This window comes from Leiobunum rupestre, chromosome 1 (assembly GCF_980474605.1).
Source record: "Leiobunum rupestre chromosome 1, qqLeiRupe1.1.hap1, whole genome shotgun sequence".
Lineage (NCBI taxonomy): Eukaryota > Metazoa > Arthropoda > Arachnida > Opiliones > Sclerosomatidae > Leiobunum > Leiobunum rupestre.
Window position 1 is genome coordinate 15405716 of NC_143384.1, and position 18156 is coordinate 15423871.

The 18156-nt window shown below is 36.5% G+C and overlaps 2 protein-coding genes across 8 annotated transcripts; both read left to right on the forward strand.

Moving 5' to 3' along the window:
- Positions 1-983: 983 nt before the first annotated feature.
- Positions 984-8077, forward strand: LOC149961180 (organic cation transporter protein-like). 5 transcript variants are annotated; one of them, XM_090175542.1, is made up of 11 exons: positions 984-1131; positions 1621-1711; positions 2517-2927; positions 5755-5858; positions 6418-6572; positions 6633-6801; positions 6864-7008; positions 7075-7408; positions 7467-7648; positions 7723-7862; positions 7932-8077. In XM_090175542.1, the coding sequence occupies exons 2-11, from the start codon at positions 1706-1708 to the stop codon at positions 8023-8025; spliced, it is 1740 nt and encodes a 579-aa protein (XP_090031668.1). In that variant the 5' UTR covers positions 984-1131; positions 1621-1705; the 3' UTR covers positions 8026-8077. The 5 variants fall into 5 exon arrangements, with proteins under 5 accessions (XP_090031668.1, XP_090031686.1, XP_090031693.1 ...); XM_090175560.1 differs by having other exon boundaries at positions 2520-2927; XM_090175567.1 differs by lacking the exon at positions 984-1131 and having other exon boundaries at positions 1453-1711; positions 2517-2573; positions 2634-2927.
- Positions 8078-8383: 306 nt separating this feature from the next.
- On the forward strand, positions 8384-18092 carry snama (something that sticks like glue). Of its 3 annotated transcripts, XM_090175611.1 has the most exons (15): positions 8384-9105; positions 9675-9762; positions 9851-9887; positions 10900-10941; positions 11776-11864; positions 11928-12042; positions 12132-12250; positions 12308-12477; positions 12551-13034; positions 13093-13520; positions 13589-13682; positions 13743-14183; positions 14245-14367; positions 14446-14481; positions 14604-18092. In XM_090175611.1, the coding sequence occupies exons 1-15, from the start codon at positions 8940-8942 to the stop codon at positions 17836-17838; spliced, it is 5667 nt and encodes a 1888-aa protein (XP_090031737.1). In that variant the 5' UTR covers positions 8384-8939; the 3' UTR covers positions 17839-18092. The 3 variants fall into 3 exon arrangements, with proteins under 3 accessions (XP_090031737.1, XP_090031725.1, XP_090031729.1); XM_090175599.1 differs by having other exon boundaries at positions 14245-14481; XM_090175603.1 differs by having other exon boundaries at positions 11928-12030; positions 14245-14481.
- The last annotated feature ends 64 nt before the right edge of the window (positions 18093-18156 follow it).

Consider the following 18156-nt stretch of genomic DNA (forward strand, 5'->3'; position numbering starts at 1 on the left):
ATATTTTTTTGTCAAAATGTTATTGTTTTGTATTTTGTTTTCAGAAAATATTTTGTTTTTTTGTTTAGTTTTCAGAAAATATTTTGTATTTTTGTTTAGTTTTCAGAAAATATTTTGTTTTGCTTTCAGAAAATATTTTGTTTTGCTTTCAGAAAATATAATATTTTGTTTTGCTTTCAGAAAATATAATATTTTGTTTTGCTTTCAGAAAATATTTTGATTTTTGTCTTGTTTTCGGCAAATATTTTTTTAAGAACTTTATCAAGACTGTATTTATTTCTACTGTTGGGAGATTGACTATGTAGAGATGATTTTTAGTGTTGCAATTCCATCAAATAAACCCTACAACTGACGCGTTGAACTTGAAACGCACCCATGACGTAGATAAACTAGACCATGATGCACGCTTATCGTATCTACATACTGTCATTATCCCTACAGTATAAATAAATAAATTATTTATGTTCATATTCTAATAATATTATTTTGTTTTCTAATAAAGCGTATTTAATATTTTATAAAAATGAATATATATATTTTTCATTTTACCATATATTTTTGCACAATAAAAAAGGTCTTCCATAGACCACATTTAAAATTTAGTTTTTTTTTGACGCCGCCAAGTTAGGCATCGGTTCTAATAATTATCAGTATTTATATTCTCTCTTGTCTCCTCTTGGTATGAACTCGTCAAAAACCGACTAATTTGACTCTTTTTTTATGATTCTAATTAGTATTTATTCTTAGCGCTGTAGTAAGTTTCGTGAGCAGACTAGGTATAAGCAGGCACCTTTGGGCGCTCCCCCGGAGGGTCATGCTTTAAAAAGATATAACTTTCCAAAACACACAGCCTTTTCGTGGCGGTGTTTTTTTTTAGATAAGGTGCAGCTTTTTTTTCAGTAAATCTTTACCTTTAAAATAACCGGTATATTAACCCTTAAAATTAAAAAAAAAAACACGAAAAACCGAAGGGGGGCTAAAATTGAAAATAGTAGTAATAATAGCTCATCCTCTGTAAGCATTTTTCCCTCTAAATTGTTCCAAGTTCTCTAAACGTGTAAGATTTTTAAAAAGACCTAGTTTAAGGACCGTGGACGTCTTCGCTGTCAAAAATGTATATCCAATGTCAGGGTTAGTTTTATTTTAAATTATTTATTTTCGGGTTCACATTTTTTTAAATTCCGTATTTGTTTTTAAATACATCGGTATTAGAGGTAAAATTAATTTACAAATAAATGTTCGCGATGGAATTTATCTTAACGTTAATCTAAAACCCACACGATAGTATACAAATTTAGGGTTAAAAATTATTTTTTATTAGATTTTCTATATAAAAACTTAGAATTTGTTTGGGGCGATAAATGTTATTCTAAACTTTGGTTCAGTTTACGGTGGAGATTATAATATGGGTTTCTCATTTCCTCTTTCAAACAACGAAAGTTTAAAGTACGAATACGTATTCTAGCTATCAGTTTTAATTTAACCGCACGTTACTAATGGTATATTTATTCAAGCAAGACCTTCTTCGTCCACGATAAACGGGGAAAAAATTTTTCTAAAATAATAGTTTATTTACTTCGGACTGGGGGTCTAAATATGGTAAATCAATTGTCCTTGTAGAAGTATGGACGGTTGAAAAGATCTAGAATCTTCATTATTTAAACATTGTTCCTGGGAATAAGTTCGAAGCAGTATATCAGAAAACATGAAGGTATGTACTTTGTTTTTTTAATTTAATTATTGACTTAATCCACGATTAAAATCGTAAAAATAGAGCCGTTGTCAATTGTTATCTTATTTTGACATACCTTAGTTGTACCTTTGTACCAGGAGATTTTAACATCGTCAGGAGTATTAGGTTACCGTATATAATTTCACACCTTTAAATATCCATATCCTTATTCCGCTAATGTTAAAGTTACGCGCTTGAAACATGTACATTTGTTTTATTTTCTTAAAAATAACGCGGACTTTCTATAGCTATAATATCCGTAAAATATGATTTATAAATTAGTTAATATCCAGATCTCTTGTAATTTGTACATTTTACTTTGTATACGACGCAATAATACACGCGATGAATTTTAAGCAGTTTGCAATTAAATTTATAACAAAACCTATCAATTTACTTGAATAGGGAGTGTTCAGGGAAGGGTTAATGGGAATGTAGATAGTAGAAAAGATGGTTTCTTTATACCTTTTTTAATGCATAATTAAATCGATAATACGATCCGTAGCTGCTTCAAATAAAGCCTAATTTTACTTTTTGTTCTATAACCCGGTATCTGACATTTATAAAAACAACGCCATAGCTAAAGTCATAAGGATTTATCCAACCCATAATTAGCTAATAAACTCCAGTGACAAAGTAAGAAATGTAAGGGATATGTTTTTGTTTTGTAAACGACGCAATAATACACGCGATGAATTTTAAGCTGTTTGCAATTAAATTCACTACCATTGTAAACCATTCATTTTTACGGGAATACAGAAGTGAACTGTCATTTGTTTTATAGCAGACAGACTCATCGACCAAAAATGACAAGCATTTCCAAACGTTAGACATGAACGATGTAATTGGCGATTTCGGCAAATGGCAAGCCTTCATACTGTTCGTGACGCTTATATCCCAGTTTATAGGAACTGGACATCTGTTGGGAACTATTTATATGGCTCCGGACATCGATTACTGGTGTTCCAAATCCGAGGTAGTGGAAAACGTCGTGGAATTCATCCCCGAAAGCGAGACTATCGTACCTGCTCTGAACTTGTCTTCGAAAGACGAGCCTGTTCATTATCCGCGGAAAAACCAATGTTGGAGGCGTCAAGTACCATCATACGACGACATTGAGACGTCAAATCAGTCATCTAACTGCACTCATTGGGAGTTTGATCATTCGGTTTTCTCATCAACCATTACTGAAGAGGTACGAAACGTTTGCTATGGTCAGCAACAGGTGTTTTCTTTTCGCCGGTTCTCAGTGGCGGCGCCAGCAATTTTCGCGAGGGTAGGCAAACCAAATAAATGGGCCCCCGACCCGGGACCCTTCTTTTCTCAACGAAATGCTTCAATAAAATAAAGTAGTGATGTACTTGACGAACAAAAAAGTTCTAACAACAGTAAAACGAGTCCAAATATAACAGAACTGGTTTTATTTACTAGGAGATACCTAAAACCTTTCTAAATACATTATCGACAATTGTTTCATTGTTATTTATAAATAATTTTATCTCTTCGGGACAATTTTAAGACCCTTTCTAGATCAATTTCGGGCCCCTTATAGGATGATTTTGGGGCCCCTCATTGTTATTTATAAATAATTTTATCTCTTGGGACAATTTTGAGACCCTTTCTAGATCAATTTGGGGCCCCTTATAGGATGATTTTGGGGCCCCTCAAAATTTTAAGGTATGCAGTGGCCTACCTGGCCTAGCGCCGCCACTGCCGGTTCTCGGACTAAAAGTGAATTCTTTTTATCACAAAATGTTTTATTGGTCTGTTCCGGAGATGAGATTTACTCCGGCTATTAAATTATTCGCTTGTTCCGGAGCATTCGGGCTTCTCGTTTTACTCCTTCGGAAAAAGGATGTGTAAAGAGAGCAAATCGGACTTAGTCGTCTGCTAGCCAGAATTTATCTACTAAAAAGGCCACAGGCAGTCATTTGGAAACAACGATTCTAACGATTCGCCCCCACAGAATCAGAGTAAAATGACGTCATAGCGGTACTCTTCTTACCCTATTCCGAAATCCAGGAACAAGCGAAAATAACAGTGGCGTAGCTGAGAACTCAAGAGGCTCCCCGCAAAAATCTCTGAGGCCCCCCTTTTTAATTTTATGGTAAGCGGGGCCCCTCCCCGAAGCTCGAGGCCCCCCCCCCCGCACCGCGGACCATCAGCTACGCCACTGGAAAATAAAAGCACCTAATGTATACTTTTCACTTGTTCTGGAATTTTGAAATAGTCTAGAAGTGTAGCCCTATGACGTCATTTCACTCCGATGCTGTGGTGGCGAATAGAGTAATGGCACTGTGACGTTCTAGTACGTCACCCATGCTGTTTCCTATAGATAAAAAATTTGCGACCAAAATGGCGGCCATGGCCAAAGCTGGAGAGTGCTACTAAATTCTGAATATACAGTTTTTTTGGATATTGAGTAGAAAGTGTATAACCAAGAATGTATTTATTTATATATAGGAAGAATGATTATGTCGCGACAATCGCCGGGCACGTTGAACGCCTTTCCCCCGTCTCGCGCGGGGGGAAAGACAAAACGTCACCGGCGTTTGATTACCATCGCGTTAGGTGACGTAAATTTTAAGCAGCCAATGAAATACCGGGACTATTCGTTTTATTTTAAGCGGAGGAGCGTACCAACGGGTGGATAGAGAGAAAGGCTAAAAACCGTCTCGACATAGACATTCTCCCTAGGTACAAATAAATACATTCTTGGTATAACCAATACCAAAGACTATATAACGCTTCGCTTACTAGACAGGCGTGTTCTATGGCTCAACTTGCATACCGATTGTGGCTCCATCTCGACGCTGGCCCAAAATTTCCCCTAGCTTGAGCTGTGTTACTAGTGGCGCCTCTAGCCGCGGGTCCAAATATTACCCCAGCTTTAACAGTGCTACAGAGGTGTTAACAGGTTTTTCCTAGGAACACGTCTGTCTAGTAAGCGAAGCGTTACATAGTCTTTGACCAATACTCTGACGGTGGATAATCAATCTCCCCACCAGAACAAGCGAATACTTTAAAGGGGCTCAAAAGCTCGGTGGCACAGGAGTGGTTGAAACTTGACGAAGAGAGGGGAAAGTATAGTAATTTTCAACCCCCCTGTGCCACCGAACTTTTGAGCCCCTTCAATCTAACTCAAAAGGTGTAAAACTTTTATTAAAGAACAAGCGAAAAGTATCCAGCTTATATGTAGCTGCTACTATTACCTCTGTTTTCATGATTCCCCGAAGATATTCTCCGTCTACGCGTACCTGAGTGCCTTTCAACCTTACCGGGAGAAAGATTACGCGAGGAATGCACAGTAGCGGCGCTAAGGTTTTTTCACAGGTGGGCTAATTATTTTGTGGCCCCTAAGAATTTTGTGGCCCTTAGCGGGAACCTTTGATTGACCATATTTCGCAAAAGTGGTGAAATCGAATAAACCCACAATTTTCCAGGAAGCGAGAAGAGCATGGTCGTTTTATTTTATTGTTGCGGCTCTCGTCGCGTTTTCTGGACCCCCTACCGACCTTGTATCTGACCTGGAGGGGACACGTGCATGCCTGGGGTATTTCTCTAAATTCCCATAAGCCCCTTTCTTTTCAACTTTCTTTCAATTTCCGCTACCTTCCTCCCGAATCTATACGTTTATGGTCTACTACCTTTTTGAGTAAACAAATTGATTTTGAAAGATTTTTCCAGAAAAACGTTTCTTCGCAATAAAACCAATTTCTAGAGATAATGAAAATTCATAAATTAAAATATGTGGCCTCTTAATTATGAATATGTGGCCCTTTCAATATAAATATGTGGCTATGCGGCCCCTCTCAGAAATGCAGGGGGGCTAAAGCCCATTTCAGCCCACCCTTAGCGCCGCTACTGGGAATGCATAGGGGCGTGGTTTTTCTTCCGGGAATATATGGGCGCTCCTCGCTCTTTCTCTGTGCACTCGAATACATTCTTGCTATTATAATACAGATTGTAACTCCTAACAAGGTTAATATAGTCTTTTATGTTGGTTTTACCAATTTTATTAGTTTGGTCTAATCTGCGGAAAGTCTTGGTACATTTCTCTGAGTCGAACTATCCTGATGGCAGGATACATGGTGGCTTGTTTAGCGTTTGGCGCTCTTGCAGATTGGTAAGTTGAAAAACTAAGTTTATATAAGTAGGTCTATTTTGGGTATAATTTACAAAGAGCTATTCGCTGGTTGACGTCATCACAGGGTGAAAATCACCAGCTAGCGGAGCGAACTGTCGGTTACGTGAGACATGGATTAATCCATGCGTGAGACTCCAAAGTGAACGGACAAAAAACTACTCAGAATAGACTAATAGAGTAGCAGCACTCTGTAGCCATGTTTGGCTGATTTCTTTAATCTTTAGGAAATTTATGTGACGTCACAGTCTGTGGCGTAGCTGAGAACTCAGAGGCCCCCCCCCGCAAAAATCTCTATGAGGCCCCCATTTTTAATATTTTTATGGTTATCGGGGCCCCCCTCCGAAGCTCGAGGCCTGCCCACACCGCGGCAACTGCGGACCATCAGCTACGCCACTGGTCACAGTGCCATTACTCCATAGCTCTTAAGTAAAAATTTCGCGCGTGAAATTTGCTAAGTGTCATACTCTTGGAATGTTCTTATAGACTTATGTTAAAATCTGTTGTAGGTTTCTTATGTTAAAATTAACATCTGTTGTAGGTTTGGACGAAAACCTGTGATATTGTGTTCCAGTTCAATATTTTTAATTTCAACCTTTATCTGTACGTATTCTGCAAACTTTTGGGTGTTTAGCATCTCCCAATTTTTTGTTGGGTTTGGGAAAACCGGACTCACAAATGCGTTGTATATTTTATGTAAGGCTTGAATGTTTTCATTATTGGAATATTTGGATTACATGGTTTTGTTTCGTTTAGTAATCGAATCAACCGGAACCAAATGGAGATCGATTATTGCCATGGTCGATGGCTTCGGTTTCAGTTTTGGCTTCATCATTCTTCCGGGAGTGGCTTATTGGTTACGGAGTTGGAGAGAACTTCAATTAGCCTATAGTATTCCAGTAGCCTTGCTTTTTGTTTTATCATGGTAAGATCGCAACCGCTAATCGCGTTTTGGTTTAATTTCAATTATACGTCTTTACGAAATAGGTTTTTACCCGAATCTCCGAGATGGCTCCTTTCAGTAGGCAGTTCGAAGGCCGAGAAAGTTCTGAAAGAAGCTATCAAAATAAATTGTAAAAAGAAACTTGGTCTTGACGAGACTGCCACTAATATATCTTTTATAATTAAACAAGTATATATATATATAACACAAAAGGTTTAAATCCTTGAACCATTTTGAATATATTATTGGTTTTAGTCCAATTTAGGTGCTACAAAAGACAAATATAATATTTATCATCTTCTAAAAACGCCCAATATGAGGAAGAAAACCTTGGTTATGTTTTTCACTTGGACGGTTGTGACCTTCGTTTACTATGGATTATCCCTGAATGCCAATGAAGGTCTGGGAAAAGGACACCATCCTTTCATCATGATGGCAATACTGGGAGTCGTATTATTCCCCAGCCGGACCTTGGTGCATTTCAGCATAACCTACATGGGGCGAAGACTATCTTTGATGATCACCCTTCTTGGAGTTGGACTCTCTTGTCTTATTATAATCCCCTTAACTTCGGCTAATTTCGAATCTAGTAAGTTGCTTAATGCGTTTAAAATTGCAATAGTGTGCTAATTATATTATCTTCTTAGATTTAATATGGGCAAAGATCGTTTTTGCCACACTGGGAATGTGTTTCGTCTCATCTGCCATGTCGGTAATGTATGTACATACATCAGAACTCTTCCCCACCAAAGTTAGAAGTCTTGGCTTCACATCGTGTTCATTTTTTGCTAGAGTTGGCTCTATGATCTCTCCATTCATGAAAGAATTGGTTAGTCTAGCTCCATAATTACTTTTAATATTGATTTATCAATTTTTTTTAATTTTCAAGTGTTGTTTTTGTAGGGTGCAGGCAACGATTTCATGATTCCTATGCTTGTTTTTGGAGGTTTAGCCATGATAAATGCCATCCTGGTGCTAGTTTTACCCGAGACCAAGGGTTCATCACTACCCGAGACGTTAAAAGAGGGGGAAGAGTTTGGAATGTACATGTTTTGTTTATTTTCATCACAAATTTTAATTTATTTTCTAATGAAATATTTTCCTCCAAACAGAAAGTCCAAAAAATCTGAAATACCAAAGTCCAACTCTATATTTTACATAGTTTACAGTGAAAATGTTTTAGAAGACAGTTTTACTAGGTTTTAAAATATAAATATATTGCGTTCCTTTATTTAATAAAAATATAAATTTTATTATATTTTTGACAAATTTTTTCAATTTAAAGCCTGTCAGCAGTAGCCTAGCTAGTAAAGAAGGCACTTTTTGGGGTGATTTTTCTGAAAAGTAATGAGGGGAGGTAAACAGCCGAAAAACACGGATGACCCTGGGCGGCAAAAGCTCAAGCTACGTCACCCTTTATTCGTTTCGCTTCCTTGGCTTGTCTTACCAAATATTCAGTTTAAATTTACCGCTGAATAATTTCAATGTAGTAATACGGTAATACTCACTCCATGGATGGCGCCACTTTGCAAGCCCCTGTTTTTACTTCGTGAACCTCAAATATTTAGTCAGTTTTTTCGGCGCCATCGTCGGGAACGTACGTCTCCGTTGTTCATTATTTTATTTAGTTATCTTGGATGGAAGTTTGTTTATGGCTAAATTAATGTAGGTTATGAACCGGTATTCTAAGGAAAAGGATTTCATCGTGGTGTTCCGATCGTTCTTGGAAATTTAATCACCGATTTTGCTCTGTTTTCATCATTGTGTAGTGTTTTCTTTATGTTCGAGCTTATGCTAAGCCTTGGTTTATCTTTGGCGAGTGTTCTTTATACCCTAACTTGACCGTTGTAAACTAAAACTAAGCCATGTGAACTGAACTTTCCAAAATTGTCGTTGGATCGATTCGAGTCGAATTCGATTTGATTTTTATGTAACTTAAGCTAAAATGCTTCAAATTGACATGACATTGTATAAACGATGTACTTATAATTGAAGTGTCTGCTGTACGTTAACCAAATATTCAAAATGTGGTTTTAAATTATGGGTTCATAATTATTAGAAATTGGATCTTAAATCCAATATTTAAATGACAAATAGTTTTTAACCAAAAAAGGAGAAACATGTCTGTGCATTATAAGTTCAAAAGTAGTTTAGAATATGATACTGTTACATTTGATGGTCTACACATTTCGGTTGGAGATTTGAAAAAAAGTATATTGCAACAAAAGAAAATTGGGAAAAGTGCTGATTTTGATCTTCAGATAACAAATGCTCAAACTAAGGAAGGTAAGTTAAAAATTTTGAACTATATAATTGTTTATTTTATACATTTACGCTTTTTAATGAGGCCAATTGTCAATTTCTATAACTGAAAATTTCATAGTATGTAACAATTTACTTGGTAGTTCGCTGTGAAAGTACTGGTTTTATGCTCTATTTATTTCATCACCGCTCAATGATGTAGGGATTATTCTTGTTTTTATAATCCTAGCTGCAACCTATATTAAAAAAATTATTTATGGGTTGCAGATTTAAATTTTCTAGTTTTGTTATAGATTATGCTAGAAAAAAATTGAATTTCAGATTCAACCTGAACTGGTTCATAATTGTTCTGCACACCTTTTTCTTGCCTATTAGTTGTGCACAGTTTTAGGATATTGTAACATCAAGTTGCAAAGTCATTTTTGAAAAATTGTCTTGTTAGTTATTTTTGAGTTGCTGTAGTTTAACTTGCTTAAGTCTCTAAATAAGAGTATCTCATGAAAGTAGCCTTAGACAATTTTTTAAATATTGCTGTAATATTTTACCCTATAGTTTTAATAGACTAAAATTTTTGGTTCTGATTTTATTTAAAGTCTACGAGAAGGATGATGATTTGATACCAAAGAACACATCTGTGGTCATTTCTAGGATTCCAGTTACCAATCCAACCAAAAAATCTTGGTTAGTTCTTTATTTAATCTATGTAAAACTAACTTTTTTATTTATGTCACATTTCGTATTAATTATTGTGAAAAAATTATTTTTATAGGGATCGTGTTGATGTGGGGCAAACGGCTTCGCAGGACGTATGTATAAGTGCCGAAATACTTAAATATGTTCACTTATTTTCTTTCATAAAAATAAAAATATTTACATTCGCGTTTATCTCTATTTACGGATAGAAATTGTTAATGAAAAGTGGTTTTAACAATTATTTTTTATAAAGTGGTGAAACTGAAAAAAGTTTAAACTAAATAATATATACAATATATTAATACTAATTCTAATGTTGATTTTTTGCATTTGCAAAAAATTGTTTACGTACATGTATGTACCATGTACATATAACTTTTTTTTATTTAGCCATATATAAGTGATTATTTTTTAATTTTGTTTAAAAGGGAATGTTTTTACAATTCCTTCATTAATTTATTGATCTCTTACCCTGTTGAAAAGTTGCAAATAGGCTCAAATACAAGATTTAAACAATATTTAAATCTATTTAAATTTAATTGAAAATATTAATATATAAAAAAATATAAATGATAAAAGAAAATTTAATCTTAATCTAAGGTTTTTATGACATGACCAAAGTAGACCTAGTAGATTTTTTTTAAGAAAAACAATTCGGGTGATAAAATAAGTGAAAAAAAATCTATATCGCAAATCTTATTGAGAAAAAAAAAATAACATTATTTTACCATATTTTAATTGCATTTGTTAGTTGACAAAATAAATGTCTTTGAAAAACAAAACAAAAACATATCCCTTACATTTCTTACTTTGCCACTGGGGTTTATTAGCTAATTATGGGTTGGATAAATCCTTATGACTTTAGCTATGGCATTTTTTTATAAATGTCAGATACCAGGAAGCTTTTCCCAATAGTTAATTGTTAGACCAAAAAATAAAATTAGGCTTTATTTGAAGCAGCTACGGATCGTATTATCGATTTAATTATGCATTAAAAAAGGTATAAAGAAAACATCTTTCTACTATCTACATTCCCATTCCCATTAACCCTTCCCTTAACACTCCCTTTTCAAGTAAATTGATCGGTTTTGTTATAAATTTATTATTTCTTTTTGCTATAAATAGAGCAATTCTCCGAGCCATTATGGTTTTGACAAGTTATCAAAGGTAGTTGAAATTTAATTTTTGTAAATTAAATCCATTGGTTCTTATTCATAAGCATATGTAAGAAGTTGAAGGTTTTTAAAAAGAAAAAATGAAATGCATGTTCAGTCAAGGGAAAGCTCTGATTCTCCACCACGTCAACTTGGTGGATATTTTACTCTGGGTATTGGCTTAGTCTGGCAGGAAGGTCAGAGTAAATACTTTTGACCAAGTTGAAATGGTAAAACTTTTCCTACGAAATCCTGAAAATTCTCATTTGATTTTAATAAATTAAAATAATCAAATAGTGGTCATTTAAAGGATTTATTTTTAGTCTTTGAAATATTTTAATGTATTTAACTTTTAGAACCATAAATACAAATTTATTTAGAAAAATATTCACGTTTAAAATTATCAATCTTGGACATTGATATAAAATTCTTGTTACATTTTCCATTGTCTTTATATTTATCCATAATTTTAGTAGTTTTCGCTGGTTTATGTTTATAGTTTTCTAAACGTTTCCCTTGACTGTTAAATTGTTGGCAGTGTTGTAACAAAAACATGTAAATATAAAAATATTTAAAAAAAATATATTCTGTGTCAAAGTTGTAACTAAAAAGATTGAAACGTGATTATGTGTTTGTAACATCCACTGTGTACAAGCTATGCTTAGTTTCAAATGATTGTTCTTTACAGTATGAGCTACGGATATTATACCACTAACTATCGGGATAGTTAGTTTTGTTTTTTACCTTTACGTTTTAACAATATGCTCTTGAAAAAGAACTCTTTTGGGGGTTTAAAACCTGCGTTGCAACATTTAAAAACACAAAGATTCTTCCCCATTGTCTACAGACTGCGGATCTCGTCAATGCCAACGCGACTGAAGATGAGAAAATCAAAGCCATGATGAGTCAATCTGGTCAGGAATATGATCCTTCAAAGTAATTAATCTGGTTTTCTTTAAGTGATAACCAAAACTGTACTAAATACCAATAAAATTCAAGGTATGTCAAGAGCAGGAGTATGACAGGTCCATTGCCTCCAAATTACACTTGTTATCGTTGCGGGAAGCCAGGACATTGGATTAAAAATTGTCCAACAAATAATGTAGGCCCAAATGTAATGTTTATCTTTTTCAATTACAGATTGAAAATAGATTTGAAATGCTCTTGTAATGAAATGTTCACCTGTACTTTTGTATGTTACAGCTTGAAGTCAAAAGAAGTACTGGCATTCCTCGGAGTTTCATGGTGCCTGTAGATGGTCCAGAGCACAAAGGGGCTCTTTTAACCAGTACTGGAGAGTTTGCAGTACCTTTAATAGATCAGTAAGTTTTTAATTTCATGTTTTTTATGAGAGTGAAATTAATTTTAGAATATTTCAGCCAAGCCTACAAAGAAGTCAAGAAGGAGAAACCCCCTTTTTTAATTGAAAACCAGCCAGAACCAGAACCAGAAACGCAATTACCGGATGAATTACTTTGTATGGTGTGTAGGGATCTTTTGCAAGATGCTGTTCTTATACCCTGTTGTGGAAACAGTTTCTGCGATGAATGTAAGCATCAAGTGGAATCGAGTGTCCTTATTTTTAATTTTATTACCTTCTAAACTTATATTTATATTTATAGGTGTTCGCCAATCTCTGTTAGATTCTGAAAATCACGAATGCCCAACATGCCACGAAGTTAACATATCACCCGATACCCTTATTCCTAATAGATTTTTACGCACGGCTGTACTTAATTTTAAAAATGAAACTGGCTATACGAGAGTCAAACGTAGTTTATCTATTCCATCAATGCACGCGCCTCCTATTCAAGCGGCGGAAGTGGAAATACCTGCGGAATATGATGGGACAGAAATGTCACCTCTTCAACCTGATTTGAATGCGGTACCTGCTATAGAGGTGGAAGTTGAGACAAATGAGTTATCTCAAGAGCCAGTTTCAATTCCCAATGATCAGGTGGAAACTAGCAATGGTGAAGTAACTCCAAACCTTACCGAATCCAAGAAAGATATTGATCCTCCTCTGAAACTTATACCTGAAACTACTTTCCAAGTTGAGGAAGATGCTCCTCCTCCTGGTGATGAAGAAAATGTTCTTCTAGCAGCGTAAGTTTAGTTTTATATGTTTTTTTTAAACTTTGCCGTAAGCCTTGGGTATTTCCAGTGCACATGTAGGTGGTGAAGAGGAAGATACTAGAGCCAGTACTCCATTAGCTGATGAACCCATCATTGAACAAGATCCTAATACAGTGGCCATTGCTAATGAAACTGATCCTTATCATGATACTAGCAATCAACATTATCGTGGTCATTACCATTATCAACGCTATGGAGAACATTATCGTGGATACTATCGTGGTGGTAACTATTATAGCCCCTACCATTATCGAGCTGGTGCCCGGCACGAGCCACCACCTGAAGAAAACGAAAATACAATTACTACTATATCTACAATAACCACTAGGGGACCTCCTTATATGCAATCGCATGCTTATCAGAATCCCCGCGGAAAACCCCACTATTATGGTGGACCACCACCACCTGGTCCTCCAGCACCTGGACATCATCGAGGGGCTCCACCACCAAATTATCGTAAGCTCTTTTTGGAAGTTCGCCACATTTTGAAAGATTTTCATTTTTTGACTTATATTTTGTTATAGATCCTTCACATCCTCATCCAAGAAGACCTTCTCCGGGACGTAATTATCATGGATCTCCACCAAGACATGAAAACTATCCACCACCTCCAAACAGGTATTTTGGCTTCTTAATTCGTTGTAAAGTTAAACGTTATCTAAAATATTATAATTTTAGGCCATATGGTGGGTATGAAAGACACCCATATTATCAACAACCCAGATATCCTCCTCATGATGGAAGGCCGCCAACTGGTCCACCTCCGCCCCATCACCACCATCCAGGCCAACCGCCTCCCCGTCCAAGTCACCCACCTCTTCCACCTGGGCATCATCCTCCTCCAAGACATCATTCTCCAGGGAGGCCTCCATATTCTTCCCAACCACCACCTCCTGGTGCTCAACTTCATAGTCATCAAGGGTTACCTCCCCCTGGCCAACCACCCCCTCCTGGGGTAGGTCCTCCTCCACCTCCTCCAACATCGATGGCAGGAGGACCACCTCCAAGTGGATATCCCCCTGATTATCATGGACCTCCACAACCTCCACCTCCAGGACATCATGGCCCGCCTCCGTATCGGGGTGAGGATCCTTATGATCCACGAAGGATGAAAGAGAAGTAAATTACCCAAACAGAACGAATAATTTTAGTTGAATTCTAATGAATAATAATTTTAAAGGAAATATGGAGATCCTTTGGATGAATTTGCTCGAGAGCTAATGAAGCATGGACGACATCGTTCCAGAAGAAGAAGTCACGATAGAGGTCACAGAAGACGAAGAGGCTCAAGGTCAAGATCAAGGTCATATCGAAGTTCCAAGTCATGGTCAGGTTCGCGGTCGAGAAGTCGATCTAGATCTTATAGTTATACTCCTTCTAGATCATCATTCTCAGCAAGCAGTGGTTCAAAATCACGGTAAGGTTTTATTTTTGCCATTGGTAAATCAGTTCAAAGATATTTCGTATGGCTCCAATGGCAAAATCTCCATTACAAAAGTGAGGAAAGAATTTGTATATTAATTTGTTTTATATTTACAGTTCTCGTAGTCGATCCTATTCACGATCCAGATCTAGATCAAGAGCCCGACATCGTTCGAGATCCTACAGTCGATCTCGTAGTGGAAGTTACCATTCTGGTTCAAGGTCACCGCATAGAAAATATTATCGTTCTCATCGACGTCATTACTACAGATCAAGGTCCAATTCGCCTCGACAGCGTAAATCAGTCAGTCCATCTGCTAGTCATCCACCTACCGCCGCTGGTCAATCTTTACATGGCGGAAGACCACCACCAGCGCCTTACAAAAGACCGCCTCATGCTGGTGCTACTGAATACTCTAATTATCCCCCAGATCCTTTCGCTTCTCATCCCCCAGGCTCATACCCTCCTGAACACCATCCACCTCATGGCGCTCCTCCTCCACCTGCAGGTGAACATTATCAGGAAGTGGAAAGGTCTGGCTATTACAGAGATCATCACTATGACTATAACGAGCCGTATAGGCAAGGAGAGCATCACAGATATAATACGAATTATAGATATGATCCTGGTTTTGATAAATTTAATGACCCAAATAGAATTAGGCGGCGTGGCCGGGGAAGGGGAGGATATCATCCACATCCCCATTACCCGAGAGATCATCATCACGCTAGTTGGACGCCTGATAGCCTTCCCCAAACACCTCCGATTGATAGACGTAGCAAAGAAAGATCACCAGATCCTCATGAAGAATCCAAAAGATCAAAATCAATTGAAAAAGGTAAAGATAAGAGTCATCATCATCGCCATAAATCGAAAGATAGAGAATTGAAAAAGGAACTTAAAGCTGAAGCTGCTGCCCGTAAAGCTGAGAAGAAAGCTGAAAAGTTAAAGAGAGAAGGAATTGATGGTTCACCATCCGCTGGTGCAAATAACGGGGAAAATGCAAATTCTACTGGAGATAGTAAGGTCGAAAACAAAGAGAGCAAGAAAGAACGTAAGCATCGTCATAAGAAAATGAAAGATGGGGAATCTGGTTCCAAGAAAAGGAAAAAGAAATCGGGATCCGATGAAACCTCTTCCCAAGTTACTGGAAGTGAATCGGAAAAGCCGAAAAAGAAAAAGAATAAAAAGAAAAAGGAAGCCAAGGCCCAAGAAGCATCTGCAGCCTTGGTTCTTTCTAATATACTCGAAAACCCAACTGATATCACAGCTAAACAAGACTCTATCACAGTTCTACCTCAAAGTCAGTTGGAGCCTTTAAAATTAAAGGAACTGAAGAATCCTATTGCAGGCTTAGTTGATGATGATTCTACTAAACTATCAAGCTGGGAACAAGAAACTACATCTTTAAATTGGGAAGAACCTCATAAAAAACTTCTTTGGGACCAAGAAAAGACTTCAAATTGGGAACAAGACAAGACTCCAATCTGGGAACCGCCTAAAAGCTCTGAATGGGAGGGTGATAAAACACCTAAATGGGAAGGAGACAAGACACCCAAATGGGAAAACATGAATATGGCTAAATGGGATCCCTTGAATGTAGATCCAGGTAATGGGGATTCCGAAAGTGGCGGCTTAACCATACCCTTAACCATTAACGCTCCAAAAATATGCGATTTGGATGATCTGGAAATACCAATATCAAGTGGTAACAAACCTATTAAACCCAACCTAATGGAGAATGTTGAGATGGAAATAACAATCACAACTATAAGGGAGGAAACCAAAATTATTGATTCAGAAATTCCAGATATGAAGGAAGTGCCAATGCTGCATTTTGAAAATGAAGATACCAACCAAGATTCAACTTTAAAAGTCATTATGTCAAAGGAGGAGAAACCTGACAATTTGATGCCTTTACCCGAGTTGTCAAAATGGGAGCGTGATGATTTCGAAGATTTATCCGTCACAGTTGATAATACTGAATCTAAGATTGCTGCAAATGAAACCAAATCAGGCCTTTCAACTGATATCATTCAAAAAGCGGAGAAAGCTATCCTGCAAAAAGCGTTAAAGGCAGCTCTGACTCCAAACTCATTAGCTTTTAGGCCAAGAGTAATCCAGCAAAGAATGGTTACCACTACTGATAAGAGCGGTAAATCTGAAATTGAAGGCTCTAGTCAAAAACCAACTGGGGAATCAAATGAAAGTATGGAAGCTAAGAAAGCAGAGTCAGAAAACAAAAAGGATGTTCCTATATTTGAGAAGAAATTGAATGAAACACCTGTTAAAGAAAAATCTGAAGCTTCTAATTCCAGAGAAAAGAAAGAAAACCACTCAGAAAGTTCGAAACCTCATGTTGAAGTTTCAAAGACTAGTGAATCTTCCAAAAGTAGAGAAAACAGAGACCCTCCTGAAGAATCTCGCACTGTTACCACCAGAGACAGAACGAGAGAATTGACAGATCATCGCCGTTCCCGCATAGTTAAACTTAGCTCAGATCGTTATAGTACAAGGGATAGAGATAGGGATAAGGAAAGAGAGAGGGACAAAGAAAGGGAACGTGAAAGAGACAAGGAAAGGGATAGAGATAGAGATAGGGACAGAGACAAGCATTCTACTCGTAGTCCAGGAAGAGAAAGGAACTCTACTACTTCCAAATTTAATAACAGGGACTCTGGTCGCAGAAATGACAAACATTCATCTTCACACGATGATAAACATTCAAAAGGGTACAGCTATTCATCATCTTCACATAGACATTCCAAGGATTCTGCTCACGATGAATCTAAGTTTGAACCAAATTATGACGGGACTAGTGATTCGGATGATAGTGAAAAAAAGGCAAATAAGCATGGTGATAAAAGTAAAACCACTTCATCGTCCTCTTCTGATAAAAACAAGAAAAGTTCCACCTCAACTCAAGATAGGAGTAAATCTTCCTCTGATAAACCAAAAAGTAGCACTCAAGATTCCAAAAAGGAAGAATCCTCTTTAAGTCGAAAACGACCCAGAGATTCAAGTTCCAGTTCCGCTGCTGCAACAGTTAAATCCTCCTCTAAAGATGGAAAAAAGCTGAAGGAGAATGAAAAATCTTCTAATAGCAGTGAAAGTTCCAGTGATTCTTCAGATAGTGACGGATCAGATTACGATACAAGCCCCAAGAAGAAACGAAGAAGTGAAAGCCCTTCTTCAGATCAAAAACATAAAAGCAAGAAAGGAAAACATAAAAAACACAAGAAACATAAGCATAAGCACAAGAAAAAGAAAAACAATAGTAGCAGCAGCAATTATAAGTCTAAAGATCATAAGGAGGACACGCGTATTCAGTCATCTGTAGTTAGGAGATAGGTTTATTATAAAACTTAAAACTATAGTATTTTATTTTACGCCAAGCTTTCATCATTTTGTTTTGGAAAATTATAATGGAACACTATAATATTATTATGGACGACATTTTCAGCATCATTTCATTAATAACTGAAATAAGAAAATGTTTATTTCATATTTAGGATTTTTTTTCATCAAAAGTGTGCTAGTTTAATTTTGCAAAGAATTTCAAGAAATGACGACGTGTAAATACATGTTTTTGTAAAAAACCAAAGGTGAAATTGTATAAAAATAAATCTCATCCACTAATTGAACATGAATTTTTTATTGGTACAAAAG

Coding starts and splice junctions, on each gene's coding strand:
- LOC149961180 (XM_090175542.1), top strand. Junction 6,802..6,863: donor TTGCTTTTTGTTTTATCATG/GTAAGATCGCAA, acceptor TTTACGAAATAG/GTTTTTACCCGAATCTCCGA. Junction 7,863..7,931: donor GAGGGGGAAGAGTTTGGAAT/GTACATGTTTTG, acceptor TCCTCCAAACAG/AAAGTCCAAAAAATCTGAAA.
- snama (XM_090175599.1), top strand. CDS start 8,940: ATGTCTGTGCATTATAAGTTCAAAAGTAGTTTAGAATATGATACTGTT. Junction 10,942..11,775: donor GTTTTGACAAGTTATCAAAG/GTAGTTGAAATT, acceptor CATTGTCTACAG/ACTGCGGATCTCGTCAATGC. Junction 14,482..14,603: donor AGCAGTGGTTCAAAATCACG/GTAAGGTTTTAT, acceptor TTATATTTACAG/TTCTCGTAGTCGATCCTATT.